The following is a 24,601-nucleotide window of genomic DNA, read 5'->3' on the forward strand; positions in this document are numbered from 1 at the left end:
TCTACCAATGTTGTGGTAAGTGATGAGGTATTCTATCTTGAACAAATCCGAGAAAGATCTCAGGACTGGCGGCTCTATATACTATGCCCAGATGTAGGTCCATTTCCAGAACTCTCCAGATAATACTCTTGACATTGCGGGATTCGGATTCCGGGTTTCCACAGCCCCTCAAGAAGATGGGGCTTGGTGCGACATCTACCGATGAGCTTAGAAATAAAAGCGAGCAGAAGACCCACCGCCGCGCGTTAGGGACGGCATTCAATCATAGATGGCGCCATCTGATCTCACTCTCGATCGTACCTACAGGCTGGTGGAAGGCACTAAAGCTGCTCCCGTGAGAATGACGTCGGGCCAGCCGAAGAAGCGGCACGCATGGCATCAGGGTTGCCCAGGAACAGGAAAAAAAGTTCTGCTGGGCCGACAGGCTCCATGCTGATCATCCAATGGGTCTCCAGCACATGGGAGGAACCTGGCGTCGCATCTTTGCTTGATCTCCGACGAGGGAGTGGGATCTAGGGGTCGGATGCTCGAACAACTGATGGCCAAGTCTGTCTAATCGCCGAAGAGCCCGTGCTTTGATGGATGTCTCTGGAGTCATTACGTCACATGATGCAGACCCTTCAAGTCGGATTATTAAGCTCGTCATCTCTCTGTCGGCTTTAACTATCGCGACGAGTCATTTATCACCTAAAGCAGTGAGACGCACAGAGGATTGCTACTGCACCCAATTATGGTGCTGCTACTGGGATCTACACTGCTGATGGTGTCTTCATTGTCTTTTCCGCTGAACAAGCTGCGTCAAACTAACACCACGAGGTACTATTTTCTCCCATCATACGATGTCGTGATACATTTGTACCTGTCTCGGCGCTGCCGTTTCGTACTGACAAATCGACTATTTCAAAACAACCACCTCTGTTCGTAAAGCACGATACGCTTCCGTTTTCGTGGCACAAAACTCCAGTGCACATGTCATAGAACAGCCTTTACAATTTCAGTTGCCTTCGCATATTCTTCATATTTCTAGCGCTGAGCTCCACGGCGTTTTTACGTCTTCTGCACCCACACTAACTTCAACAAGGCTTGAAGAGGAACGGTCTTGTCTCGAGACTATCGCAGCACCACAATGGGTACCTTTTGGCAATTTCGTAGATGTTCTAAGTTGATTGCCATCGTAGTCATTTTTACGAGGGCAATTGAGACAACGCGGTCCATCTTACATGCATATAAAAAAAAACGAATTGCAACAAGTCGTTGCTGCTCCACTAAGGCCGGCCAACACGTCTGGAAAGTCCATGCTCGTGAGGCGGTTGCTACTAGGCCGCTCAAGAGTAATCACTTGTGTCCTCTGTCTATGCCGTGTAAATCTAAAATGCAACAGATCTGACAAAATCTTAGGCACGCGATGCGAATGGCATCTGCATTACTATACGGATGATTCATCCTCATACACTGATTTATCAGGTGCACGACTTATTCATCATTTCTGAAACTAGTCTCTTGATGTACGTCAGATGAGTTGGCGTGCTGATGTTGCACATTTAGGGCCTCCGTGCCTTGGTTGTTTGAACGTCGACTACGTACTTGTGGGTGTTGGGCCAGACCAGCTGAAGCCAGACGGTTCTAAGGCCGCAGGATCCGTAGCCTGATATCTATTCTTGCCCGCAGCGTTTTTGTCGAGATCATAACCGGGAATTAAAGGCAATAACCGGGCCGGCAAGCACCATGGGGACGAAGGAGACCATCAGAGCGACAGCAGAAAGGGTGCGAAGGCCGTTCATCTGGGTTCAGTTAGTGACAAGCTCGAACTCAACTTCCCGGAAAACATGCCAACGATCATACCTTCATGTTCGATATTCAGAAATGAGCTTTCTTTGTGAGATCGTCTCTCTTGATGCACTGCGAGTTACGTCGGCTGATTGGATTGTACGAGGTCGGATTGTTGAAGAGAAAAGAAATAATGGATCATATACATACAGAAATCTCGAACAGGGAACCTTATATTCTCAAAAAAGCTCCATCCGCTACCAAGCCTTAAATCTGCAGGGGAATATTGTTTGGAGGTGCATCAAGTGAAAACTGGTACTTGTGCTTGTCTGCCTCGAATGTTGGGGTTACAAAAGAGCCTCGCTGGGAGTTCGTGGGTGGCCTTTGAGAGGCAGTTCTTGCATTTCGAAAGTAGGACATTGAGGTCACAAAAGCGCTGTAAGGCGCGGCACAGACAGCACCATGTCAGCGTCTGATTCTTCGCCCAAGACTGAACTTTTATGTGCCTCACCAGACTTGAGATAATGAACACTCAGTGCATGTATTTTGAGTACTTGACACTTACAAGTTTCCTTCTTGTCTATTGACCAATTGTGCGGAAATTTTATCTCCCAGTGCCCCCATAAGCCATGCCCCAAGGAAGTGAACACCTCTTGTTCACCATCGGATTCAGTGCTGGGCTTGGACGTGTTCCGGCCGGTCTGGACCGCCGCATACATGACGTCAACACGCTGGGATAAGTCGGCCAAATCTGGCCCATATAGAATCTCTGGTCATATAGAATCTATGGACAGCTCGTATACTCCGAGATGCTCGAGTCATCCGAGGCAGCTTCGACCTGACGGCGTCTCTCCTGAAGTGTTCAGGTGAACAGCTACAGGGCGATGCTGAGATGCTGAGGGGAAGCCAAGCTCCGGGCGATTGGAGCCGGTGATCGCGCCGGCTAAATGCCCATATTTGTGGGGGTTCGCGGGGAGAGATGTTCAATTTACCCGCTCCGAGGCATCACTACTCCGAACGACCGCCGGTCACACTCGTCCATAAGACTGATAGGCCAACGACTGACAGGAACACATAGCAGTGTCGACTCAGTTCTGCATATTGGTTGAAGTCAAGACATTGCACATCCAAAACACCATGCCGACAGTCCGCAACCCCATTCTTCCAGGGTTCAATCCCGACCCCTCCATCCTTCGAGTCGGCGATGACTACTATATTGCCACATCCACATTTGAGTGGTATCCAGGTGTTCAAATCCACCGTTCGAAGGATTTAGCCAATTGGGATCTGGTTATTCGACCGCTGAACAGGAAAAGCCAGCTCGATATGCGTGGTGACCCCGATAGCTGCGGCGTTTGGGCTCCCTGTCTCACTCACGACGGCGAGAAGTTCTGGCTCGTGTTCACAGATGTCAAGCGCAAGGACGGATCTTTCAAGGACGCTCACAACTATATCGTCAGCGCACCTTCAATCGAAGGACCTTGGTCTGATCCGGTTCACGCCAACTCGTCCGGATTCGATCCGTCCCTGTTTCACGATGATGACGGCAAGAAGTGGTTTGTCAACATGCTTTGGGATCACCGACGCCGGCCGTTACTCTTTGCCGGTATCGCTCTTCAAGAGTTTGACCCCACAGCCGGCAAGCTTGTCGGCCCAAAGAAAAATATCTACACCGGCACTGATCTCAAGCTCGTCGAGGGGCCGCACCTGTACAAGCGCAACGGCTGGTATTATCTATTAACGGCTGAAGGCGGCACCGCATACGAGCACGCATGTACTCTTGCACGATCTCGTGATATTTGGGGTCCCTATGAGACACACCCTCAGAAATATATTCTCACCTCGAAAGACGCACCTTTCGCCGCTATTCAGCGCGCGGGTCACGGCGATATTGTTGAGACACCCGAGGGAAAGACGTACCTGGTGCATCTCGGCGGAAGACCTACAACACAGAACCGCCGCTGTGTTCTTGGCCGTGAAACGAACATCCAAGAGGCTTATTGGGGTGACGACGAATGGCTGTACGTGAAGAATGGTCCGGTACCGTCCCTCCACGTCGAAGTTCCCGGCAGCCGCGACGACACGGCATACTGGGCTGAGCAGAAGTATACCTTTGAGAAGGGCCTGCACAAGGATCTCCAGTGGCTCCGAACCCCCGAAACAGATCGCATCTTCTCGACAGACGACGGAAAGCTCACGCTGATCGGCCGCGAGACTATTGGTTCCTGGTTCGAGCAGGCCCTCGTAGCCCGGCGCCAAACCAACTTCTCCTACGACGCCGAGACCACCGTCGACTTCAAGCCGACCGACGAGCGCCAGTTCGCCGGCCTCACGGCGTACTACTGCCGCTTCAACTTTTTCTACCTTACCGTCACGGCGCACTCAGATGGCCAGCGCGAGCTCCTCATCATGAGCTCCGAGTCGTCCTACCCCGACGGCAACCTCAACACGCCCTTCATCGAGCCCGTGCAGATCCCCAACGAGGGCAAGGTCAAGCTGGCGCTGACGATCCGCGGGCCGGCGCTGCAGTTTTTCTACGCGCTGGAGGGCCAGGAGCTCGAGGCCATTGGACCCGTCCTCGATGCCTCGATCGTGTCGGATGAGTGTGGCGGGCACCAGGCGCACGGCAGCTTCACCGGTGCGTTTGTTGGTGTCGCGTGCTCGGACCTGAACGGAACTGCGGAGAAAGCCGTGTTTGATTACTTTACCTACCGGCCTGTTCAGCACGAGAGCGATCGGTATGAGATTTGAGAGTCGGGGGCTGTACGATTTAGTCTAGAGAAACAGATGCCTGATTGATCTGTTGGGATGCAAAGGTCGTGGCTGTTGTCGAGAATGTGTGACTGAGAAGAGGAACCCGACGCGCATATGAGCCTTTATTTATGAAGATTAATCCTTCGAGAACGAGGATAAGAAAGCATCCAAAGTATTCCAAGGTTTGGCGAATGCCTCATCAGAACAGTCGCAATGACTGATAGGAAGTGATGTCTCTCAAGGAATAGGCCTTCACGACTCGGCTTCTGAACCCTCTTGCGGACTTAGGCACGATATCGGGGAAAGAATGACTCCCAAATGATTTGATCAATGGGAAAGACTCGAGCAAGACCCTTGAAGTCGCGTATCGGGCTTCGAAGGAATCATGGGGTTGGGCTTTCCTATAACTGATGATGGTCCAGCTGCCTGCACAACAGAAGCAAAAACGGCAGCGTGACCAGTGGCTGTTGAATCTCATTGGTCATGTATTGGTCGTAGATGCACGTTGTCCCTTTGATGCTGTATCTAATGTTGCCGGGCTGCAGCAGGGAGTGTTCCCCCCCTGTGCCATCCTCAAATAAGCCAAGTAAGCCTCGACCACACCTTGTCCGACAGACCAAAACTGAGGTTGGGTGATCCATGAAACAATGTCTCTAGGCAATCAAATGATTACCATGAGCACGGGGCTTAGGAACATTGATCCAAGACCGCTGCCCGTCAGACCACCTTCTAGGCGCGGCCCGAGAGGCTCCCTGCGCGCAACCTCGTGCAATATGCCAAGTCGACCGGCGACGATCGTCGAGTCAATCCCTCGCACAAAGCGGTGAAGCGGGGGCAACGATGTTGCCGCTAGAGGACTTGGCTTTCGGTACTCAGAATGCGCATGGCGGAGAGGAGCGGAATATTTCGCCTGGCGATTGGGGTCTGGATGGCTGGGCATGGCGGGGATGCTCCTGCATGATGTTTCCTGGGGACGAATTGGAACAGCGATGGACTGTGATTGTTGGGAAGACTGCACAGCGACGACGCAGAGACGGCATGTGGCGTGGGGGTCGGTAGGTCTCGAGCCGTCATCATTCCCCATGCCGGCCGAAGTTGGGCGTCTTGAAGATGCTCACGATATTCCGAAAACTTGCCTCGATTTCAACGAGGTTTCAGCTTGGCTGCTTGGCATCCCCGCCAAGCAGCCAAGGTGCTGCGGGGGAGATGCTGATGCAACGCATGGTGCGTGGTGTTGCCATTGCCACAGGCGTGGGAAAAGCATGGAAGGATGCAAGCGATTGGCCGTCTGGCAATGACCATGGCGGAGTTGCAACCCATGCTGCTTTCGTGGTCAGATCGAGTCGTATCATGTGCCTACGAACGACTTGCCCCGTACACGATGTGCCTGTGCCGGACGGGGCCGATGTCGGGGGTTCGGCGTTCGTCATGGCAAGATGAGAAGCGGACTGGTGGCTGTGCTCGGTGAGGCTGGAGCGGGTGTCGCCACTCCGCCACTCCGGTGCCGTGACGGTGCGAGTCACGAGACCCGGGGCGGCATTCATGGGCCGTGAGACGCGAGACGAGGCGAACTCGGAACTCCGGAGGCAATGCACATTGGATGCACGGTTTACCTGCGCGGTACTCGAACGTCACAGGCCGTGTTTCATATTGGACTGAAATGATGAGGAATTGAGGCCCGTTATGCAACACAACACATACACACACACACAACGGATGCGTGTTGGGGGCAAAGCTGAACACCAGGGGCATGGTGCAAAAACGCAAAAACGTGCCAAGTATGCCAAGCAACACCATTCCACCCCGACCATGACCAGAAGGGTCCGGTCTGGTCAGATGCGGTGCCACGTGACTCACAGCAGTACGCATGTTGGAGGCTTATCACGGGCTCACCGAACTGGGTGCAGGGCCTAAGCCGACGAATGTGGCCAATGGGGAGGCTGTACGGATGCGGCAAGGCGTGATCTTGTTGAGGTTGGTGGCCGAGTCGGAACATGTTCAGGAAGGCACGGCGCCGTGGGGTCCACTGTAATAGAACCCCCCTCACCCCTTCTCTTCCGAAGCTATAGACCTCCGGGTGTCAACTGAAGCATGTCGACATCGTGCGCATTCACGACATCCCAAACACAATGATGCCCATGAGAGTCTCGTATGTTCGCCGATCTGCCTCCAGCCTGACCGAAATTATGCAGGCCATGCAAAACAGACAGCGGAACACACCTCGGAGCCCGTTGAGTCGTGCTCGCCAAAGACATCACGTCTTGGCAAGTCTGGCGTCACGCCAAGAGAAGACCGCAACCATCCGAAGTGGGCAATTGACCAATAGGCTGATTTGACACCCCTTTACCCATCACACCACGAGGCTCCACTTCTCCGGGTTTTGCACACCATGATGCCACTAAACCGGTGGGCGGAGGCTCATGGGTGGTGGAAGCACAGACGTCGCCAAGCGGCGTGAGGTCTATCTTGGCAGAACCAGCCTGTTTCCTCGACTGTTTCTTTCGACTTGATGGATGTCCTCTCAGATTGTCTTGGCTGTCTTACGAGTGGCGCTACGAGCGATGCCATGCCTCGGCGTCTCTTGTCCTCACGCAGTCCGGCGTCCGGGGTGGGTTCGCTCGAAGGCAAACGGCAGATACGCCCCCCTGTACCTAGGGGGGTTCACCCGGCCATGTGGTTCACGCCTTCTTGCGAAGCCAAAATCAAAGGGACCTCCTTCCGAAGTATAAAGAAGTCACGTTTCCCACTTCACCATGGCTTTTTGACTTCGGATCTCCATCTTTCTCGTCCAAACCCAGTGACGAGATACCTTTTACGAAGTACCATCCTCCATCTTCCGGGTACCTACCCGTCTTCCATCAGGTTCAACAACAGCTCCTCGAGCTAAACCGCCTCAACATCTACACCAACCCAGATACCCTACAGGCCACCATCACGCCCACTCAGACCTCAACCACCATTACCAACCCCTGAAACGAACCCTCTTTCTAGTCCAACATCCCTGACCTCTGGTCTCTTCGTGAATGGACAGGCTTCGGACCAGGCCATCAACAATCATTCGCCAACATGTCGGCTGATTATTCCAAGCACCCCTTCCTGCTGACAGCAGAGGAGGCTGCTCGTGCCCTCGGCACCGACCTCGACAAGGGCCTCACCAGCCAGCAGGTCGCCGAGGCGCAGCAGAAGTATCCCAAGAACGAATTTGAGGTGGCCAAGGCGATTCCTTGGTACACCATCCTTAGCAAACAGCTATTCAACGCCATGGTCCTCGTATGTTGCCGCTCTGAACCCGCGCTCCAGCCTCAACCGCTAACATTTTTTAGGTTCTCGTCTTCGCCATGATCCTCTCCTTCGCCATCAATGACTACATTGAGGGCGGTGTCCTTGCCTTTGTCATCTTCGCCAATGTCACAATTGGCTTCTATCAAGAGTACCGTGCCGAACAGCGCATGGATGCCCTCCGAGCCCTCTCTTCTCCCTCGGCCATGGTTTTGCGCGACGGCAAGACCCAGGTCATCTCCAAGTAAGTAGCCACTTGCCGCTGGCTCTCCAACGGCTGACTGACAGCACACTCCAGCCCCGACGTCGTGCCCGGCGATATCATCCTTCTCAAGATGGGCGACACCATCCCCGCCGATCTCCGCATCTACGAAGCCATGAACTTGTCGTGTGACGAGCAGTCTCTCACGGGAGAATCTCTCCCAGTCGACAAGAGCATCGATGCCGACCTCGTCATTCCCGGCACCGACACGGTGGCCACCAGCCCTCAGGACCTCGTGGTCGGAGACCGCATCAACATGGCCTATGCTACCACCATTGTGAAGAAGGGCCGCGGCCGCGGTATTGCTGTCTTCACTGGTATGAAGACTGCCGTCGGTGAAATTGCCGCCTCGACCACCAAGAAGAAGCGCAAGCCCGGCCGCTCGATGAATGCGAAGAAGTATGGCGCCAAAGCCCCTTTTGTCGGCGGCTCCAAGCGCACCTATGATGCTGTGGGCAAGTTCCTTGGGTTGACCGAGGGAACCCCTCTCCAGCGGAAGCTTGCAGTGTTGGCCTACTTCCTTTTCGGCTGTGCCATCATTCTCGCCATGATCGTCTTTGGCGCCCACAAATTTGATCTGTCCGGCGAGGTCATCATTTATGCCGTGTCACTCGGCATTGCCATCATCCCGGAGTCACTCGTAGCGTAAGGACTCCCCCCCCCTTCCTCTACTCGGTCTGGAAACATGCCAAACTGACATTTACTAGGGTTCTCACCATCACCATGGTCGTTGCAGTCACTGTCATGCGCAAGGCCAACGTCGTCGTCCGCGACCTCTCTGCCCTGGAAGCTCTCGGCGGCGTGACCAACATTTGTTCCGACAAGACTGGCACTTTGACTCAGGGCGCCATGATTGTCCGCAAGGCCTGGCTCCCTACCTCGCACACCTACACCGTACACGACTCGCAGAACCCCAACGATCCCACTGTCGGTCGTGTCACGTATACCGCGTCTCGCAAAGAAGAGGAGGCTCAACCTCGCAAGGACTACGACCAAGAGAGGTCCGCTGGTGCTCTCACCTTTGATGTTCCCGAGACCCGAGAGAAGCCTTCCAAGCCCAAGGAGCCCGAGGTGCCGGCTGAAATGAATGATGCTCTCGAGGCGTTCCTCCTTTCTTCCGCTCTCTGCAACCTGGCCACTGTCCGTTTCGACGAAGATGAGAAGAAGTGGCAGACCACTGGCGAGCCAACTGAGATTGCTCTTCAAGTTTTCGCCCACCGATTCAAGCTCGGCAAGAAGGGTCTTGAGGCCGGGGGCTGGAAGCAACTCGGCGAATTTCCCTTTGACAGCTCTATCAAGCGCATGTCCGTGGTCTTTGATGCCCCGCAAGACGGATCGCCCCAGCTCCTGTCCACAGACAACAGCCTCGTCTTCACCAAGGGCGCTGTTGAGCGTGTCCTCGACCTCTGCAGCCACATCGGTTACGGCGATTCCAAGCAAGTCATGACTGATGAGCTGAAAGAAGAGGTTCTTGGCCAAATGAACCATCTCGCCTCGCAGGGCCAGCGTGTGCTTGCAATCGGCTACAAGGAGTGGGACGGCAAGTTTGAAATGCCTCACATCCATGGCAAAGCTGAGGCGGGTGCCGAGGAGGCCATGAGGAACGAGATTGAAGATGACCTGACGCTTCTCGGCCTGGCTGGTATCTACGACCCGCCCCGTCGCGAGACCAAGGACTCCATTTCTGAGTGCTCGACCGCTGGTATCCGCGTCCACATGCTGACTGGCGACCATCCCGAGACTGCCAAGGCTATTGCAAAGGAAGTCGGCATCATTCCCAAGAACATGGGTATTTTGCCCGAAAACGTCGCACGTCACGCTGTCATGAAAGCCACCGACTTTGATCGAATGACCGACCAGGAGCAGGACGCTCTTGAGGAGCTTCCTCTGGTTATTGCACGATGCGCCCCCGAGACCAAGACTAGGATGATCCATGCCCTTCGTCGCCGCAACGCCTTCATGGCGATGACCGGTGACGGTGTCAACGACGCGCCCTCGCTGTCAAGCGCCGATGTCGGTATCGCCATGGGGTCTGGATCCGACGTGGCCAAGGGCGCGTCCAAGATTGTCCTGACCGATGACAAGTTCAATTCCATTGTGTCCGCCATCCGTCAGGGACGTCGCATGTTCGACAATATCCAGAAGTTCATCCTCCACCTGCTGACGTCCAACGTCGGTGAAGTCATTCTGCTTGTTGCCGGACTTGGTTTCCGCGACGCCCAGAACCTTGCTGTTTTCCCCGTTTCGCCTCTCGAGATTCTTTGGATCAACATGGTCACCTCGTCGTTCCCAGCCTTCGGTCTCGGCCGTGAGGCTGCCGCCCCGGACGTCATGCGCCGACCCCCTCACGACAAGAAGCGCGGCGTCTTCACCAACCAAATCATGATCGACATGCTAGTCTACGGCGTCATCATGGGCGCTCTCACCATGGTCAGCTTCTGCATTGTTATCTGGGGCGCCAACGATGGCAACCTCGGCTCCGAGTGCAACAAGTCCTTCTCCGACGAGTGCATCCCTGTCTTCCGCGCCCGCGCATGTGTCTTTGCCGAGCTGACCTGGATGATTCTTCTTTCTGCCTGGGAGTTCAAGAGCCTGCGTCGTTCTATGTTCCGCCTCAACCCCGACGACGAGAGCCGCTTCCCCCTGTTCAAGGATCTCTGGAGCAACAGGTTCCTCTTCTGGGCCGTCATCATCGGCGGCATCTCCGTCTTCCCCGTCGTCTACATCCCCTACGTCAACCACAACTTGTTCAAGCACACGGGCATCACGTGGGAGTGGGGCGTCGCCGTTGCCTTTACTATTCTCTTCGTCTTTGGCATTGAGGCGTGGAAATTTGTCAAGCGGACGTTTGGCCTGCTCGAGAGCGGCGCCGTCGTACGCGGCTCGTTCAACCAGGGCGAGGAGAGCACCGGTACGGGTATGCGCCGCACCATGACAATGAGCAGCTTCAAGGAGTGGGCGAGCTTCTCGCGGTCAAACACCCAGGGACGCAGGTCGCGGTCTCAGTCTCGATCCGGGCCGCGAAGGGCCACGAGCGACGTCTCTGGCTCTACCCAGCATGATGGAGCCACGGCCGAGCAGAAGGTTTGACGAGTTTTAATGATAGTGTGATCGTTCTAGAGACACACACATACACACACACACAGAGAGAGAGAGAGAGAGAGAGAGAGAAAGAAGATACCCTAGTGTTGTGTGGAGTGGAAAAGGCCATATGAACTCCCAAGTGAGTTCGAGAGCCAGGAAATGTTGGAGATGTACCTGTTGAACGCTGAGATTCGGCGGATATGTTTTTCTTACTTGCATTACTGACCAAGTTTGTGTCGGCCTGGAGGCCTTGGAGAGCCACCAGCTCGAATAATCCTGCTTGAATAATGGAGACGTTTTGATACATCACACCCCATGCGATTCGTAGTGTCACTGCTGCATTCATTGGTTCATGGAAATCGATTCCTATGCAAGACCAAACGCCCCCTCCCTATTGTGCTGCCAGCTCGTGACTGGGAATCAGAATCATCGTAGTTTGTCCGTCCACCCAACCGACCCTCCTATCATGCCCTCCCCTTTCATATGAAGCAAGGTCTACCTCCTTCCCCGTCCAGCACCAGGCATCCCCGGCATGCCGCCCCCCATGCCCATCTGCTTCATCATGGCTTGCATGTCAGGCATGCCGCCACCACCGGGCATGCCGCCGCCGCCGCCAAGCATCTTCATGAGGCTGCCCATGTCGGGCATGCCACCCATGCCGGGCATGCCACCGCCGCCGCCGCCGCCCATGCTCTGCATGCGCTTCTGCATGGCGGCGAGCTGCTGGGCCTTGTTGCCGCCGCCCATGGCCTGCTGCGCGCGCTGCATGTTCTTCATGTTGCCGCCCATCTTCTTGGCCATGCCGGCCATCATGCGCTGCTGCGTGAGGAGGTCCTCAACCTCGCGGACCGAGGTGCCAGAGCCGCGGGCGACGCGCGTCATGCGCGTCGGCTGCTCGGTGAACATTTTGCCGTCCGAGTCGAGCTCCTTGTCCGTCATGGAGTCGCAGATGTAGATCATGCGCTTCAGCTTGAGGGAGCCCTCCTCGTCGTCCATGCCCTGCATCATGCCGCTCATACCGGGAATCATGCCGGCCATCTTGGACAGCGGGCCCATCTTCATAATGTTGGACAGCTGGTCGCGCAGGTCGCGGACGGTGAAGATGCCCTCGGTGATGTGCTTCATCGTGTCCTTCTGGTCGAGCTTGAGCGACTGCACGTGCTCGACGAGCGAGGCCATGTCGCCCATGCCGAGCAGCTTCTGGACAAACTGCTGCGGGGCGAAGCGCTCAAAGTCGAGCATGTGCTCGCCCGTGCCGATGAAGACGATGGGCGTGTGCGTCGCGGCGACGGCCGAGATGGCACCACCGCCGTGGGCGTGACCGTCCGTCTTGGTGATGATGATGGCGCCAAAGTCGGCCGCCTCCTTGAACGCCTTGGCCTGCGACTCGGCCTGCTGGCCGATGGAGGCGTCGAGCACCATGATGGTCTCGTCGGGCTTGATCGCCGCCTGAATGTCCACCATCTCCTGGAATAGGTTCTCCTCCTGCCTGTGGCGGCCGGACGTGTCGACAATGATGACCTCGAAGCGCTCCTTCTTGAACTTGTCGACACCCTCGCGGGCGACGACGGCCGGGTCCGTCTCGGTGAGGGAGCCGTAGTAGGGAATCTTGGCCTTGGTGGCGTTCTGCTTCAGCTGGTCGAAGGCGCCGGCTCGGAACGTGTCGGCGCACACGAGACAGGCTTTGAGGCCGCGGGCCTGGTAGTGTCGGGCGAGCTTTGTGCACGTTGTCGTCTTTCCGGCACCCTGCAGACCGACGAACATGATGACGTTGGCCTTGCCCTTCTTGGGCTTGAACGGTTCGGCATGGGGATCGACGAGCTTGACGAGCTCGTCAAAGACGGTCTTTTGGATGAGGCGCTTCTTGTTGACGGCGGGCGGCAGGTCTTTGAAGTTGACGGTCGATTTTATGGATTTGCGGAGTTGGCCCACGAGGCGCACGTTGACGTCGGCTTCGAGGAGGGCGGCGCAGATCTCTTTCAGCATGCCGTCGAAGGCCTGTTAGGATACCTCGTTAGCATTGGCCGTACGCCACCTGTTATATATGGTCTTTTGAAATTGATCTGGCTGTCGCAAGGATGATGGTGCAGATGAAGGCGTACCTTTTCGTCGAGGTTCGGCGCCCTCGTCAGGTCCGAAACGGCCGTGTTGATACGGCGTCCGAGATCTTGAAGAACCATCTTGTCGGGTCGGTTGCGGCTGTCAAGCCGGCTGGATCGTAGGGGTCGTGGCCGCTTGGAGGGGGCTTGCGATGATCCTAAGCATGCGGTCGCGAAAGGCGGATGGGCAACAGGGCGACAGGGTCGTGGCAATTTGGACGGAGGTGTAGCACAAAGGTGGGATGTCACAATGTGGGGTAGCAGCCGCGAGGCTCGGAGTCACAAATGTCCGGCTGCCGGCCGGTGATGACATAAGCACAATGTTGGATCTTGGGTAAAGCCAGGAGACACTCGATCAACGTGATCTTCAATTACCACGGTCGCTTGATCCTTTGTAGATTACAACACATGTTTGACAATCCGGACGCATTGTCTGACCACCCATAACCATTGCTATCGTCCACACTGATCAACACCTCTACTCTCTTAACGAGTATTCTCCGCGACCGCGAGTAGGAACGTCATCAATCCAACAGCTGCCTCGCGGAGAGCAATGTTGAAAGCTCCGACAGTCGGATAAAATGGACAGATCTCGCCGAGGTTGTCCATAGCCTCGCTCTCCACATCGCCCATCTCCATGGTGAAGCTCATGACCTTGGTCTTGCTGCTATCGAGGATGTGACGCGCATAAGCCCAGTCCATGATCCCGCCTGTCTGCGGATACAGATAGGCCGACTCTCCAAAGGTGTGCGTCATGTCGGATACGCCATCCATGGCATCAGCGATGCTCTCAGCAACCGAGCTGTGTAGGTCGTTGTCGGCACGATCCATGTACTCGCCGTACTCGCTGTCCCACGTGTCGCCGCGTTTGCCGTCAAACTCCTCATTCTGCCAGTTCTGCTCCGGCTTGCTCACCTGGTTCAGATCGAGGCCCCAGGGATGGAAGATGTGCCGACCAAATGTACGAACGTCCATGAACCAGCTGACATTGGGGAACGCCTCAAAGACCCAGGCCGCGTTGCGGCTCTCGCTCTCTGAAAAGGCGTGTTTCCCCTGGAAGAATTCGCTGCTGGGGGACGCTGAATTACCGAGATAGCCAAAGGTCGAGTTGAGGATGCGGAAGTAGTCAAAGGCAAAGTCAAAGTTGCGATTGATATCAACGCCGACCGTCGTGTTCCGCAGCCCGTTTGGAACCTGCTTGTTCTCTCCCTCACCATCTGCGCTGTCGGTGTTGCGGTTGCGACGCCAGCAGTCGTCCATGTCCTGGTCCCACATGAGGCCGTCAACGTTCACCATGGGGTAAAACACGATGCCGACGGAAAGAGCACGATGGACTTCGGCATTGGTGAATTTGACGTTATTGCCGTAGTCGAGACCCGTGCCGTGCTTGCGAGCGTACAAGAGATCGGAAAGGAAGTAGATGATGGCGTCCGAGGTGCCACGCTCGCGACCGTGGATAGAGCCGGTCAAGTAGGCGCTGTAGGTTGAGGGCATGCCGCAACTGTTGCCGGTGATGCCGAGGGGGGTGCCATCACAGGGAAGCATGCCGATGGTGGTTTCGCGGTCCTCGAACGAGTTCTCGGGCGGATGGGCGAGCATGATACCGTATTCGTTCTTCAGGGCTTTCATGGCAGATTCGATCTCCTTGTGGCCGAGGATCGTCTTGAAATTGTAGAAGGAGGCATTCTCGCTGCGACCTTTAACCCCTGCGCCGTAGGGGATGTCTTGGCCGTCATTGAAGCGGTCGCCTCGCCCGATGCCGGCCTCATCTTTTGGACCGCGATACTCGCCACCCTCGGAGTATAGCTGCCGATGGACAAGATCCCGACTGACGCCGCCGGCGCTCGTGAGCAGGACCCATAGGTCAAGAGCTAGGAGGCCGACAAGCCAAAGGGGGTTCGAGGCCTTCATCGTTATACCTTGACACGGTTCAGAGCTTATTTCTTTTCCGAATGACAAACCAACTTTGAGCCTCGCAGACCATGTGCAGGTGTTGGGCGGCAGCAGTGTAGAGATGTCGTGTTGGTGTTTTCGGTGCAGATCGTAGTGGTTCGAGATTGAGTAACAAGGCAAGAACGCTTTGAGGTCAGTGTCATCAACGATTGTAGATTGCTGCCTGCCTCTCAAAGCAAGAACCAACACAGTCCCCAGCAGGGCAAAAGGTTATCGATAGGAAGTTCTTTTGACGCTGTGTTCTTCTGTCTGCTGATTGCGATATTTCGGGGACACTCATTACGAGGTACTTGTTGCTTCAACAGCGCCAACAGCGCCAAGTATGGGCCACTACAGCAGTAATGTAATCATGTGAAGAATGTCTCATTCATTGCATTGAAACTGCATTGCCATGGCTCAGCTCACATCGGGGCGCCCGTCGTCACCTGTGCCTCGTCGAGACCCGCCTTGGGTCGGAAGCGCACTTTGACGCCCGTCAACATGGCCATAAAGTAATATCGAATCTCCTCCTCCGGCGGCATTGTGACCTCAATATCAAACTCACCCAGCAAGGCTGGAATGACCTTATAGACAACGAGATACGCCAGGTGCCGTCCCGGACACGTCCTGTTCCCTCCACCCCAAGTCAAATTGTACCGATCCATGGTCCGAACATCGTCCGTGTCAAGCCATCGACTTGGGTTGAACGACTCGGCATCGACGCCAAAGATTTCTTTGTTTCTGTGAAGGGATACCGGATTACAGCCGACGGTGGTACCGGCGGGGAAATGGTGGCCATGTGCCTGCAGGCCTTCGGCCGGAACAGTCCGTGAAAGAGACATACCGAGGACCGGATGCAGGCGCTGGGCTTCCTTGATCGTTGCCTGCATGTACAGCAAACGCGTGGCGTGATCAAAATTTGAGGGATCCTCGGCTGATCGCACCTCGGCTGCGACCTTGGCCTGTACAGACGGGTTCGACCCGATCATGGCCACGATGGAAGTCAGAGCGGAGCACATGGTCTCATGACCGGCGCCAAAGTTGGTCACGGCCATCCGCCGCAGATATGTCTCGTTAAATTCGGGCTTCTCCTTGTGAAGCTGGATCAAGTCGTTGAGGAGGTCATGACGGTCATCAGCAGACGGTCTTTTGGTCTTGCCGAGTTTGGAAGGTTTGACGGCCTTCGGGGCGAGCTCGGCGGTGATGCGTCGCGACGACTGACGGTAAACACCCTACGAGCAGTCAGGCGATGCTGACGGCGTATGCTTTCGGATTAGGTACTATACCGTGAAGAAGGGCTTCAAGGTCTTGGCAGCCTTGTGGGTAAGCCCCCAGAGTCGAGCAAACGCGTAGCTGATCTCTCCCGAGATGATCTCAGCCTTGACAATCATCGGAAAGAGTCCAAAGACGCTCTTCCGTCTCCAACCCAAGTAGCCATGGCTGCTAGAGCCCCAGTCTGTCTTGTCCTTCAAATAGCCCGGAGACCAGCCCAGCACAATGGCGCCTAGACATTCGACAGCAATGATGTGCATCCACTCCTTCAAATCAACTTCGGCTCCGTCGAGATCACGGATCTGTGTGACGACCTTCCCAAGCACGGCGTCAATAGCAGGCTCATGTCGCTTGAGAGATGCCGTTTGGTAAATGGGACCAATGAGACGCCTCTGCAGGCGATATCGTGATATGTCTCGCTCAGACAAGAGGTCCAGCGAGTCAGGGAAGTGCAATCTGCCCATCCAGTCCATCGTCGGCTTTTGCAGCAGAGTAGCCACTGCACGCAGTCAGCCTCAGGTGCCAGGTGCGAAGGTCGGCGACGCCTCAGTCAATGCCAATGAATGCCTCACAGTAGAACTCGGACTTCTCATAGCCACTGCCGGCCCCTTGTAAAAAGTGAGCCGTGGGCGCTACAGGGTCTTGAAGATTCCTACGACTCACGATAGATGCTCTTGAACGCATCTTTGCTGTCGAACCACACCTCGTTCGGCCCCACGCGAACAACAGGGCCGTACTTCTTGTGCAACGTCTTGCCTAAGGCGAACATGCGCCCATCACGGACGTGAAGCGCATACCACACATTGGAAATCGCGGCGAGCTTGGGCCCTGGCACTCGGGCGAGGGGGTGCAGGGCCAGTCTGTAACAGATGATGGCGCAGGCCGTTAAGACGACTGCCAGCAGCACAGCCGGCACAGCCCTAAGCACTGTGAAGACGAACCATTGCCGGACGGACATAAGGCCTGATCGGATCGTGGCGTGGAATGTGCTGCGATGAATAGCTGATGGATGGTTGCAGATTTCAGCGACCTCCATCATGTTCTGGCGCAAAATCTGTTGTTGGTGCTGTGTTTTTAGGCCCAATTGGTGCCACATGTCACCATCTGGCCGGAGACTCTACGGCACGACAGCATCACCGAACAATGATCTTCACTATCTAAATCCCAACCATGGCTAGAAGGTGTCCCCAATGACGCCGTGAAATGTCACCCCTGGGAACCCTATACTTGCAAACATGTTCCGATGTTTTACAATATCTTGCCTCATCAAGGGTTGCCTTTGTGGGTTGAAGACTGATAGATGACTATCGCGCACTTCGTATCTTCAGAAAAATTATAAGCTCACAAATGAAGACATTGGCTCGTATTCTTTGTCATAATAACAGCTTACCTTGACAAATATGGAGAAGCCGCTATACGGGGCAGCCTCGATGAACTCCGTGTCCCAAAAGCCGTGATCGACATGCCTGCATGTACGATATGCAGGGTCACAACACCCAGATCTCGCGCACCATGCAAGGTCAGCGGCTGACATGACTATTGTTCTCTTATGTGCTCCAATAGCAGACCCCCCAGGTTGCTTTCGACTGATCCCCCCGAAAAGGTCAACTTCGTCACAAGGAACAAGGGTCATGGTCAAAGCTAGATCATGTGCAGGGTCGTTGCAGGTTTGGATTCCTAGAAGCATTGCCAGCAACGGGCAATACAAGCTGCAAATACCTACTTCTTTATGTACTTCGTCAATGTATTGCAGCAATCTCATAACATCTGAAACTTCACGACCCGCATCAGCCCCGCTAACGAGAGAACCTCCTCATACTGCGTTAACCTGGAAGAGCTCGGAAATATGATCTCACGTCTCGAAGGCGACGTCGACTCAAGGGGGTCTGATACAGATCAATCTTCCGCTTCCTCTGGCGCAGCATGGCATCTGCATTATGATACTGCGGTCATTCATGCAGGGCTCGATAAAACTCCCCGTCATGGAGAGTGTACAGTGCCAGTGTTTAACTCAGCGTCATTCAAGTTTCCCAGCTCAGCTGCTGCCGACGATGCCTTCAGTGCTGTCCCAGATGTACAGCGTTGGGTCTATAGCCGCTTTGGTAACGTATGGTATGCATGCCTCACAGTATCATTCCCCGCTTACAAAGAGCAGCCAACGAACGATGCATTCGAACGACGCATGGTCGCTCTCGAGGATGGCGTCGACGCTGTGTCGCTGGCGTCCGGAGCAGCCGCCACATTGACTGTTGCCATGTCTCTGGCAAGGGTTGGAGACAACGTAATCGTATCTAACTTTACCCACGGGGGAACCTTTCATCAATTTAAGCTCATCATGGCACAAATGGGGGTCGAGAGTCGATTCTGCAACACCAATGACCTCGAACGCGTCCGCTCGCTTCTAGATGAACGAACCAAGTTCATCTTCACCGAAACCATAGGGAATCCGAAATTCTCAGTTGCCGATCTGGAACCTCTCGCCGAGATCGCTCACGGGGCTCAAATACCTCTCGTTGTCGATGCTACATTTACGGCGGCAGGCTATTTCTGCCAGCCTGCCCGCTGGGGCGCCGATATCATCATCCACTCGGCCACTAAGTGGATAGGGGGTCATGGCACCACTCTCGGTGGCGTCGTCATCGAAACAGGCCGGTCGGACTGGCAATCCAACGTCGCCCGATTTCCACAACTCCACGGCCGTCAGTTCGGCTCTGAAAAGGTTGTCGGCACCAATCTCTACACCGCTCTTGGGTCTCGAGCCTACATGCAGATGCTGAAGTGGGATTTCATGAGAGATACAGGCGCCTGTCTTGCCGCACCCTCAGCCCAGCAGCTCTGCATCGGTCTCGAAACCCTGCCGCTGAGATGCGAGAGGCAGACAAACAATGCTGATCAACTTGCCCGTTGGCTGCGTGCTCACTCGCGAGTGGCCTGGGTCCGATACCTGGGTTTTGAAGATCACCCGGATCATGCATTGGCCAAAAAGTATTTTACACCAGGTCACGGCTTTGGTTCAGTGCTCACTTTCGGCCTCAAGGGCGGAGCAGCTGAAGGTTTTGCCCTCATTGATGCGTTCAAGCTAGTCACCAACACACCGAATGTTGGCGACGCAAAGACAATCATCGGGCATCACTGGTCAACAACGCACAAACAATGCAGCCCGGAGGAGATGGAGAACATGGGCGTTTACGAGGATTTGTTAAGGCTATCTCTAGGCATTGAGCACATCAGTGATATCGTCCGGGATTTTGAGCAGGCTCTGGACCAGACGTCCCATCTTGCGGCGAAGCAAGAAGGTGCTTCTATGGGTAGCCTATGAGACATCAGATTGTTCTGATTTCAAAGCAGCCTTGTCAACCTTTAGTCTTCACCAAGTCAATTTGGTTCAATTTTGATCATACCGATTTTTAACACTCGCATCACAGTCACAAGACTCGAGCGCCACCTTCAATTAGCAACTCTACAATGTCTTCTTCCTGCAGCCTCACAGCAAGATCTAGCGGGGTCAGGCCCGCGTCATTTCGTAAGTCCAGCCTGGCACCATGATGCAACAGCATACGCGACATTGAGACAGAACGTCCCCTAACGGCGCAATGAATGGGCCGATCGCCGTTGGCAACGTCTCGTGCATCAACATCAGCTCCGCCACCAACAACTAGAGTGTGGGCAATGCCTCCGGACCCATTCTTGATGGCGATATGAAGCAAACTTGCACCAGGACGAGGCTTCGCGGATTCTGACAGCAGCTCGTATTGTGACGAATCGGCAGGTCCTGACTGAGGACGTGTTAGAGTGAATAGACCAATCGCAAGTCATGGGGAAAGATGGACATACGACCATATCATTCCATTGAAGAGATGCCGCCTGGGTGTACCCTTCCGTTGAACAGTTGTTGTGAGATTGTTCACGAGACTACTCAACGGATATTAGCACTTTTATTCCCATGGTGTTAAAGAAGTCGTTCTGGGATGTGGACCTACCAAATCATCAGCCAAGCAGATCGTGGAAAAGTTCTCAGGCCATCTTTCGCCTCGACAGTGTGCCACCGTGGGTTGGTGGTGCGTGGAAGTCGTATGAGAATAGTCTAACAACTCTAATGGAGCTATGTAGGGCGAGGGTGTTGCTGAGAAGGATGGTGTAGGATAGTAGTTCTGAGCGGAAAGGTTGGGAAGTGCTTTGGACGGTGGGTGGATTTCGACAGCTGCAGTTACCAAACTCTCCCTTAAAGACGAAGTTGGATCAATGGGGCTTTCGAAACCTTGATGCCAACCTGAGGGAGATTGTGTAAGTTCGTTTGCAATTAGGTGTGAGTAATCCTGCCAAGACGAAGAGCTCTGTAGTATGGGTGAACTTTCACTATCAAGCAAGCCGTTTCCATGATCTTCGTCGGCAGCAGCGGGTGGCTCTTCACTCGCGGCAGAGCACGCACACGTACTTCCCTCAGAACCAGACTGCTGGGTCAGCTTTTGGCGGGCGCCTAAGCTTGTCTGCATTAGAAACGCGGCCCATGGGTTCGAAGGTGGTTATGTGTCGCTGCGCACGCCACGGTACTTACGAGACTTTCGTTTGGCGATGCGATTACGCTCGCGAACACGGTCCAAGCGACAAACGGTATCCAAAGGCCAACTCTTTTCTGCCATGCCTGTGTAAAATGGTCTGCCACTGTTCCTGAGAAAGAGACAGCGTCGCTTTGTAGCGCAAGTACCCGCCCGTTGGTGATTCGTATGCTTCAGGGTGATTCAAAAAAAACAGAACAGGGAAGAAATCTCAACGGAAGTGCATATGCATACTCCAGTTATGAGGGACGGCCAAAGGCAATTTCCATAACGGCACCTCGGATGGTGATCAAATTGCCTAAAAGGCCGGCCTTCTCAGGAGGTCAGCGGCACGGACGTCGTCATTGGCGCAAGAGGGACCATTGCAGGATGTTCTCAACAAGGCACCGAACCTTCGCAGATCTGCAACACAACAACGCAATTCTCTCAGGGGCTGATGCTTTAAAATGGGACTTCTATTTGCTAGTATCTGCTGCCCTTTAATGCACGCATGGGACAAGGGCCTTGGCATTCGCGCATGGCAAGAGAAGACCACGTATCAGACGGCTTGGGTGGCTCTTGGTCACAACAAAATCCGGCCGAACCGGGCTTCACATCTGCTGTCTCTTGGCGAGCAAGGACATTGCGCTCCAGATTTAGATCCCATGATGGCATATTGAACCTCTAATAGAAAGGTATGATAAATAAACGGCACTCGTCATTTCTTGACCTCTGAACGTGACAACAGGAGAGGCTGGGGCAAGGGAGTAAATTTCAAGCTGACTCAATACATTCATGCAATGTGCACACTTCAGGGTCGAGGCACCTTATGACAGGGTTCACGGCTGCCAGTAGTTGCTGGCCATCTGCACATTATTTCCCTGATGACATGGTGGCTTACCGTGCTGCATGATCACCTTGCAGTGCCGTGCGGTAAAACCAGCGCAAACTAGCTCAGCAGCATATCGAACGCGGGGGTGGAGTCAGCCAGGGAGACCGTTTTACACAGCCGAAGCAGCGGATGGCGGCCCGCAGTGCGGTAATGAATAAGCTTATTGTTACGTCTACATAACTCGTGTTCACATGCTGCGCGCTCAAGGTCGCAAATGTGTTGCCGATCCCTTTGGCGCTTCGTGCAAAAGCTCCTCATAGCTTCGAGTAAAGCTGTCCACCATCGTCAAGGCGTGCTCTCTGCTCAGCGGCGAAACGACTACCCCGGTCGTGAACCATCGCCAGCTACCCTTTTGTCCTGCGTACCAATCGCTGGGCCTTGCTATGGTGACGTGATATGGCACATGCTGCATGATTTCGGGGCGGCTGCGCCGTAATTCACCAGTTGGGTATGCGTCTCCATCGATCGCTATCCGGGTGTTGGGCTTGGGCCCCTCTTCGCTTCCTGTAGTGGAGGCAAATCCAGGGATGTCGAGTGCGCGCATTTGCGCTAAACTCACGTCGACAGCTACATTGGCGAGCGAGACGAAATTGGTTGGGGAGTTCTTGAACGGGATGGAAAGTGCCTCGAACCTAGCCCAGTCGCGAAGCGCACAAAGAACCTGAAGGGCCCAGTAGTCGACACCGGAGGAGAACAGACTGGCGGTTGAGCTGCCCATTCCGGGGGCCCTGGCATTGATCTCGTGCAAAAATATCGAAGGCTCATTCTTGTTGGTCTTGGTACATGTTTTGAGCATTTGGAGCACCGGAAATGGCACCATCGGGTCCACGACGTAGTCCATGCTGGAGTTCCGCACTCTTGCTTCGCAGTGAAAAACCCCCGATCTGAAGCCTTGAAGCAAAACGGCCTGCTTCATTGCTTCGATCACTGAGGCCTGTTCGCTCTTCGGCAGGCCAGACGGGGTGTGGGTCTGTGTCTCATTGAAGGTGCCTCCTTGAGAGCTGGACGACGTATCTGCAGTGCAAGGGAAATCGTCGACCACCTCGGCGAAGAGGAGACGACCATCGCGCAGCACCAGGTTTGCATCGACTTCCGGCCCTTCGACATAGTCTTCGACTACTACACCATTGGGGCAATCTCGGATGGCCAAGATGCGCTTGACTGCGTCCTGGAGCTCATCTGGATCATCGGCTCTGAATACGCCTTCAGACCCTCGGCCTATGGACGGCTTGCAGACAACAGGGTATTGCAGCTTCCCGTCCATGTCTCCCGCTGTCCCGATTTGACTCTCCAGTTCGCCGACGGACTTGACGGCGAAGGTACTGCCAATATCCTGACCGCTAAACATACGAGTGTAGAATTTGTCCGTGGAAACAGTGAAAGCTTTCACACCTGGAGTGTAGAGACCCAGCGCCTCGGCTGCGTGTGCCACACTGACGAGGTAATCGTCGGAGGAGGTGAATATACCATCGATAGGTTCTGGGTATGTTCTGGCAGCTTGAGCAATACGCGCCCCAAGAAGGCAACCATTTCCGTCGTTATTCGTACTCATATCAATCAGGACAAGAGCTTCTCTGAGATATTGAAGTGAAGTATCCACCAGATCGTCTGCCCACCAGTCGCCGCTTGTGATAATCACGAGCTTAACCCCGAGGGCTGCCGCAGCCTGCCACCTTGATAGCCAACTTTGGACAATCTGGGGGCCAATAACAAGGCAGACTCGATATTGCCGAATAGCAGTTGGCTGAAGCCATGGAAAGGATAGTCGCTGTTCCAGCTGCCATTCAAATGATGACGTGCACTCTTCGAGATTGGGGATTTCACATGCCGGCGTGCGAAGTCCGGATGCCACCAGAGTGTGCGACCTTAGCAAGACGACGCCAGCTGCGATTTCCAGTGCTCTAGTAACGTCTTTCCACGTGTCGATGAACCCTGTGAAGGGAAGGATTCTGGTGGACGTAGAAAGGAAGCTGCATGACGACGCCACTTGCGGACATCCCAGCAGTCGATACACCAGAAAGTCGGAACGGACGGCAAAGCCTCCATTTTCGGCAAGAAGAAACACACAGGAATGTAAGGCGAGGCCTTGATCACGAGACTTGCCCGCATAAGCAGTTGTGGCTGTTTCGGAGCATGCTGCTGAGAAGAGATAGTTGAAGGCTTCCTCCAGAAGGATTGACTTCTCCTCGGTCAAAACAGTCTGTTCCCTATGTGAGAAGCTACTTCGATCTTCAACAATGATCAAAGAACTGCTAGCATTTGGATTCGAGTCGGAGGCAACGGCCTCCAGGCGCGAGTCTCGCGCAGCGACCGGGTTCACATAGACCCTCTTCAAGTGGTGATGAGTAGCGTCATCACGGAGCCACCACTGACACTCGACAGACTCTACATGAAAGCTTAGCAATGAGTCCTTGTAGATGGTGAGCTAATGACATGGAGGAAAAGACATACTAGATCCTCGAATAAGGGCGGCTCGAACGTTCTTCGCTTCTCGTGCTGCTGGCATACTTCTAATACGACATACAGAGTCGACACTTCTGGTTCTACTTCTTTTCGGTAGACAAAAAAAAAGTTTCTCCTGAAGGAAATTCGCAGAAACGTCCACAAAAAGATATGTCTCCCCGATCAAGTCGCTGACGAGTAAGGGAGCGTCGGGGTGTTCTCTCTGCATGGCGTAAGCTTACACATGCGCGGGGGTGTGGGGTTGCGCATGTTTGTGGGGTTT

The 24,601-nt window shown here is 54.6% G+C and overlaps 7 protein-coding genes across 7 annotated transcripts; 3 read left to right on the plus strand and 4 right to left on the minus strand.

Moving 5' to 3' along the window:
* Nucleotides 1-2,904: 2,904 nt before the first annotated feature.
* Nucleotides 2,905-4,518, plus strand: D7B24_006788 (uncharacterized protein; the record flags this gene model as incomplete). Its single annotated transcript, XM_028640909.1, has 1 exon — nucleotides 2,905-4,518. One exon carries the CDS (start codon nucleotides 2,905-2,907, stop codon nucleotides 4,516-4,518), a length of 1,614 nt encoding a protein of 537 aa, XP_028498875.1.
* Nucleotides 4,519-7,587: 3,069 nt separating this feature from the next.
* D7B24_006789 (uncharacterized protein) lies at nucleotides 7,588-11,152 on the plus strand (the record flags this gene model as incomplete). Its single annotated transcript, XM_028640910.1, has 4 exons — nucleotides 7,588-7,791; nucleotides 7,845-8,044; nucleotides 8,099-8,707; nucleotides 8,770-11,152. 4 exons carry the CDS (start codon nucleotides 7,588-7,590, stop codon nucleotides 11,150-11,152), a joined length of 3,396 nt encoding a protein of 1,131 aa, XP_028498876.1.
* A 489-nt stretch (nucleotides 11,153-11,641) lies between these two features.
* Nucleotides 11,642-13,326, minus strand: SRP54 (Signal recognition particle; the record flags this gene model as incomplete). Its single annotated transcript, XM_028640911.1, has 2 exons — nucleotides 11,642-13,144; nucleotides 13,249-13,326. The coding sequence occupies 2 exons, from the start codon at nucleotides 13,324-13,326 to the stop codon at nucleotides 11,642-11,644; spliced, it is 1,581 nt and encodes a 526-aa protein (XP_028498877.1).
* Nucleotides 13,327-13,731: 405 nt separating this feature from the next.
* Nucleotides 13,732-15,156, minus strand: D7B24_006791 (uncharacterized protein; the record flags this gene model as incomplete). Its single annotated transcript, XM_028640912.1, has 1 exon — nucleotides 13,732-15,156. The coding sequence occupies one exon, from the start codon at nucleotides 15,154-15,156 to the stop codon at nucleotides 13,732-13,734; it is 1,425 nt and encodes a 474-aa protein (XP_028498878.1).
* A 443-nt stretch (nucleotides 15,157-15,599) lies between these two features.
* On the minus strand, nucleotides 15,600-17,485 carry D7B24_006792 (uncharacterized protein; the record flags this gene model as incomplete). The annotated part of the gene is made up of 4 exons (XM_028640913.1): nucleotides 15,600-16,409; nucleotides 16,464-16,948; nucleotides 17,022-17,057; nucleotides 17,113-17,485. The coding sequence occupies 4 exons, from the start codon at nucleotides 17,483-17,485 to the stop codon at nucleotides 15,600-15,602; spliced, it is 1,704 nt and encodes a 567-aa protein (XP_028498879.1).
* Nucleotides 17,486-17,961: 476 nt separating this feature from the next.
* Nucleotides 17,962-19,768, plus strand: MET17_2 (Homocysteine synthase; the record flags this gene model as incomplete). Its single annotated transcript, XM_028640914.1, has 2 exons — nucleotides 17,962-17,968; nucleotides 18,411-19,768. 2 exons carry the CDS (start codon nucleotides 17,962-17,964, stop codon nucleotides 19,766-19,768), a joined length of 1,365 nt encoding a protein of 454 aa, XP_028498880.1.
* Nucleotides 19,769-22,078: 2,310 nt separating this feature from the next.
* D7B24_006794 (uncharacterized protein) lies at nucleotides 22,079-24,588 on the minus strand (the record flags this gene model as incomplete). Its single annotated transcript, XM_028640915.1, has 5 exons — nucleotides 22,079-23,373; nucleotides 23,944-24,205; nucleotides 24,250-24,261; nucleotides 24,328-24,383; nucleotides 24,561-24,588. 5 exons carry the CDS (start codon nucleotides 24,586-24,588, stop codon nucleotides 22,079-22,081), a joined length of 1,653 nt encoding a protein of 550 aa, XP_028498881.1.
* Between the last annotated feature and the right edge of the window lie 13 nt (nucleotides 24,589-24,601).

This window comes from Verticillium nonalfalfae, assembly GCF_003724135.2.
Source record: "Verticillium nonalfalfae strain VnAa140/NRRL 66861 chromosome Unknown scaffold_5, whole genome shotgun sequence".
NCBI classification, from domain to species: Eukaryota; Fungi; Ascomycota; class Sordariomycetes; order Glomerellales; family Plectosphaerellaceae; genus Verticillium; species Verticillium nonalfalfae.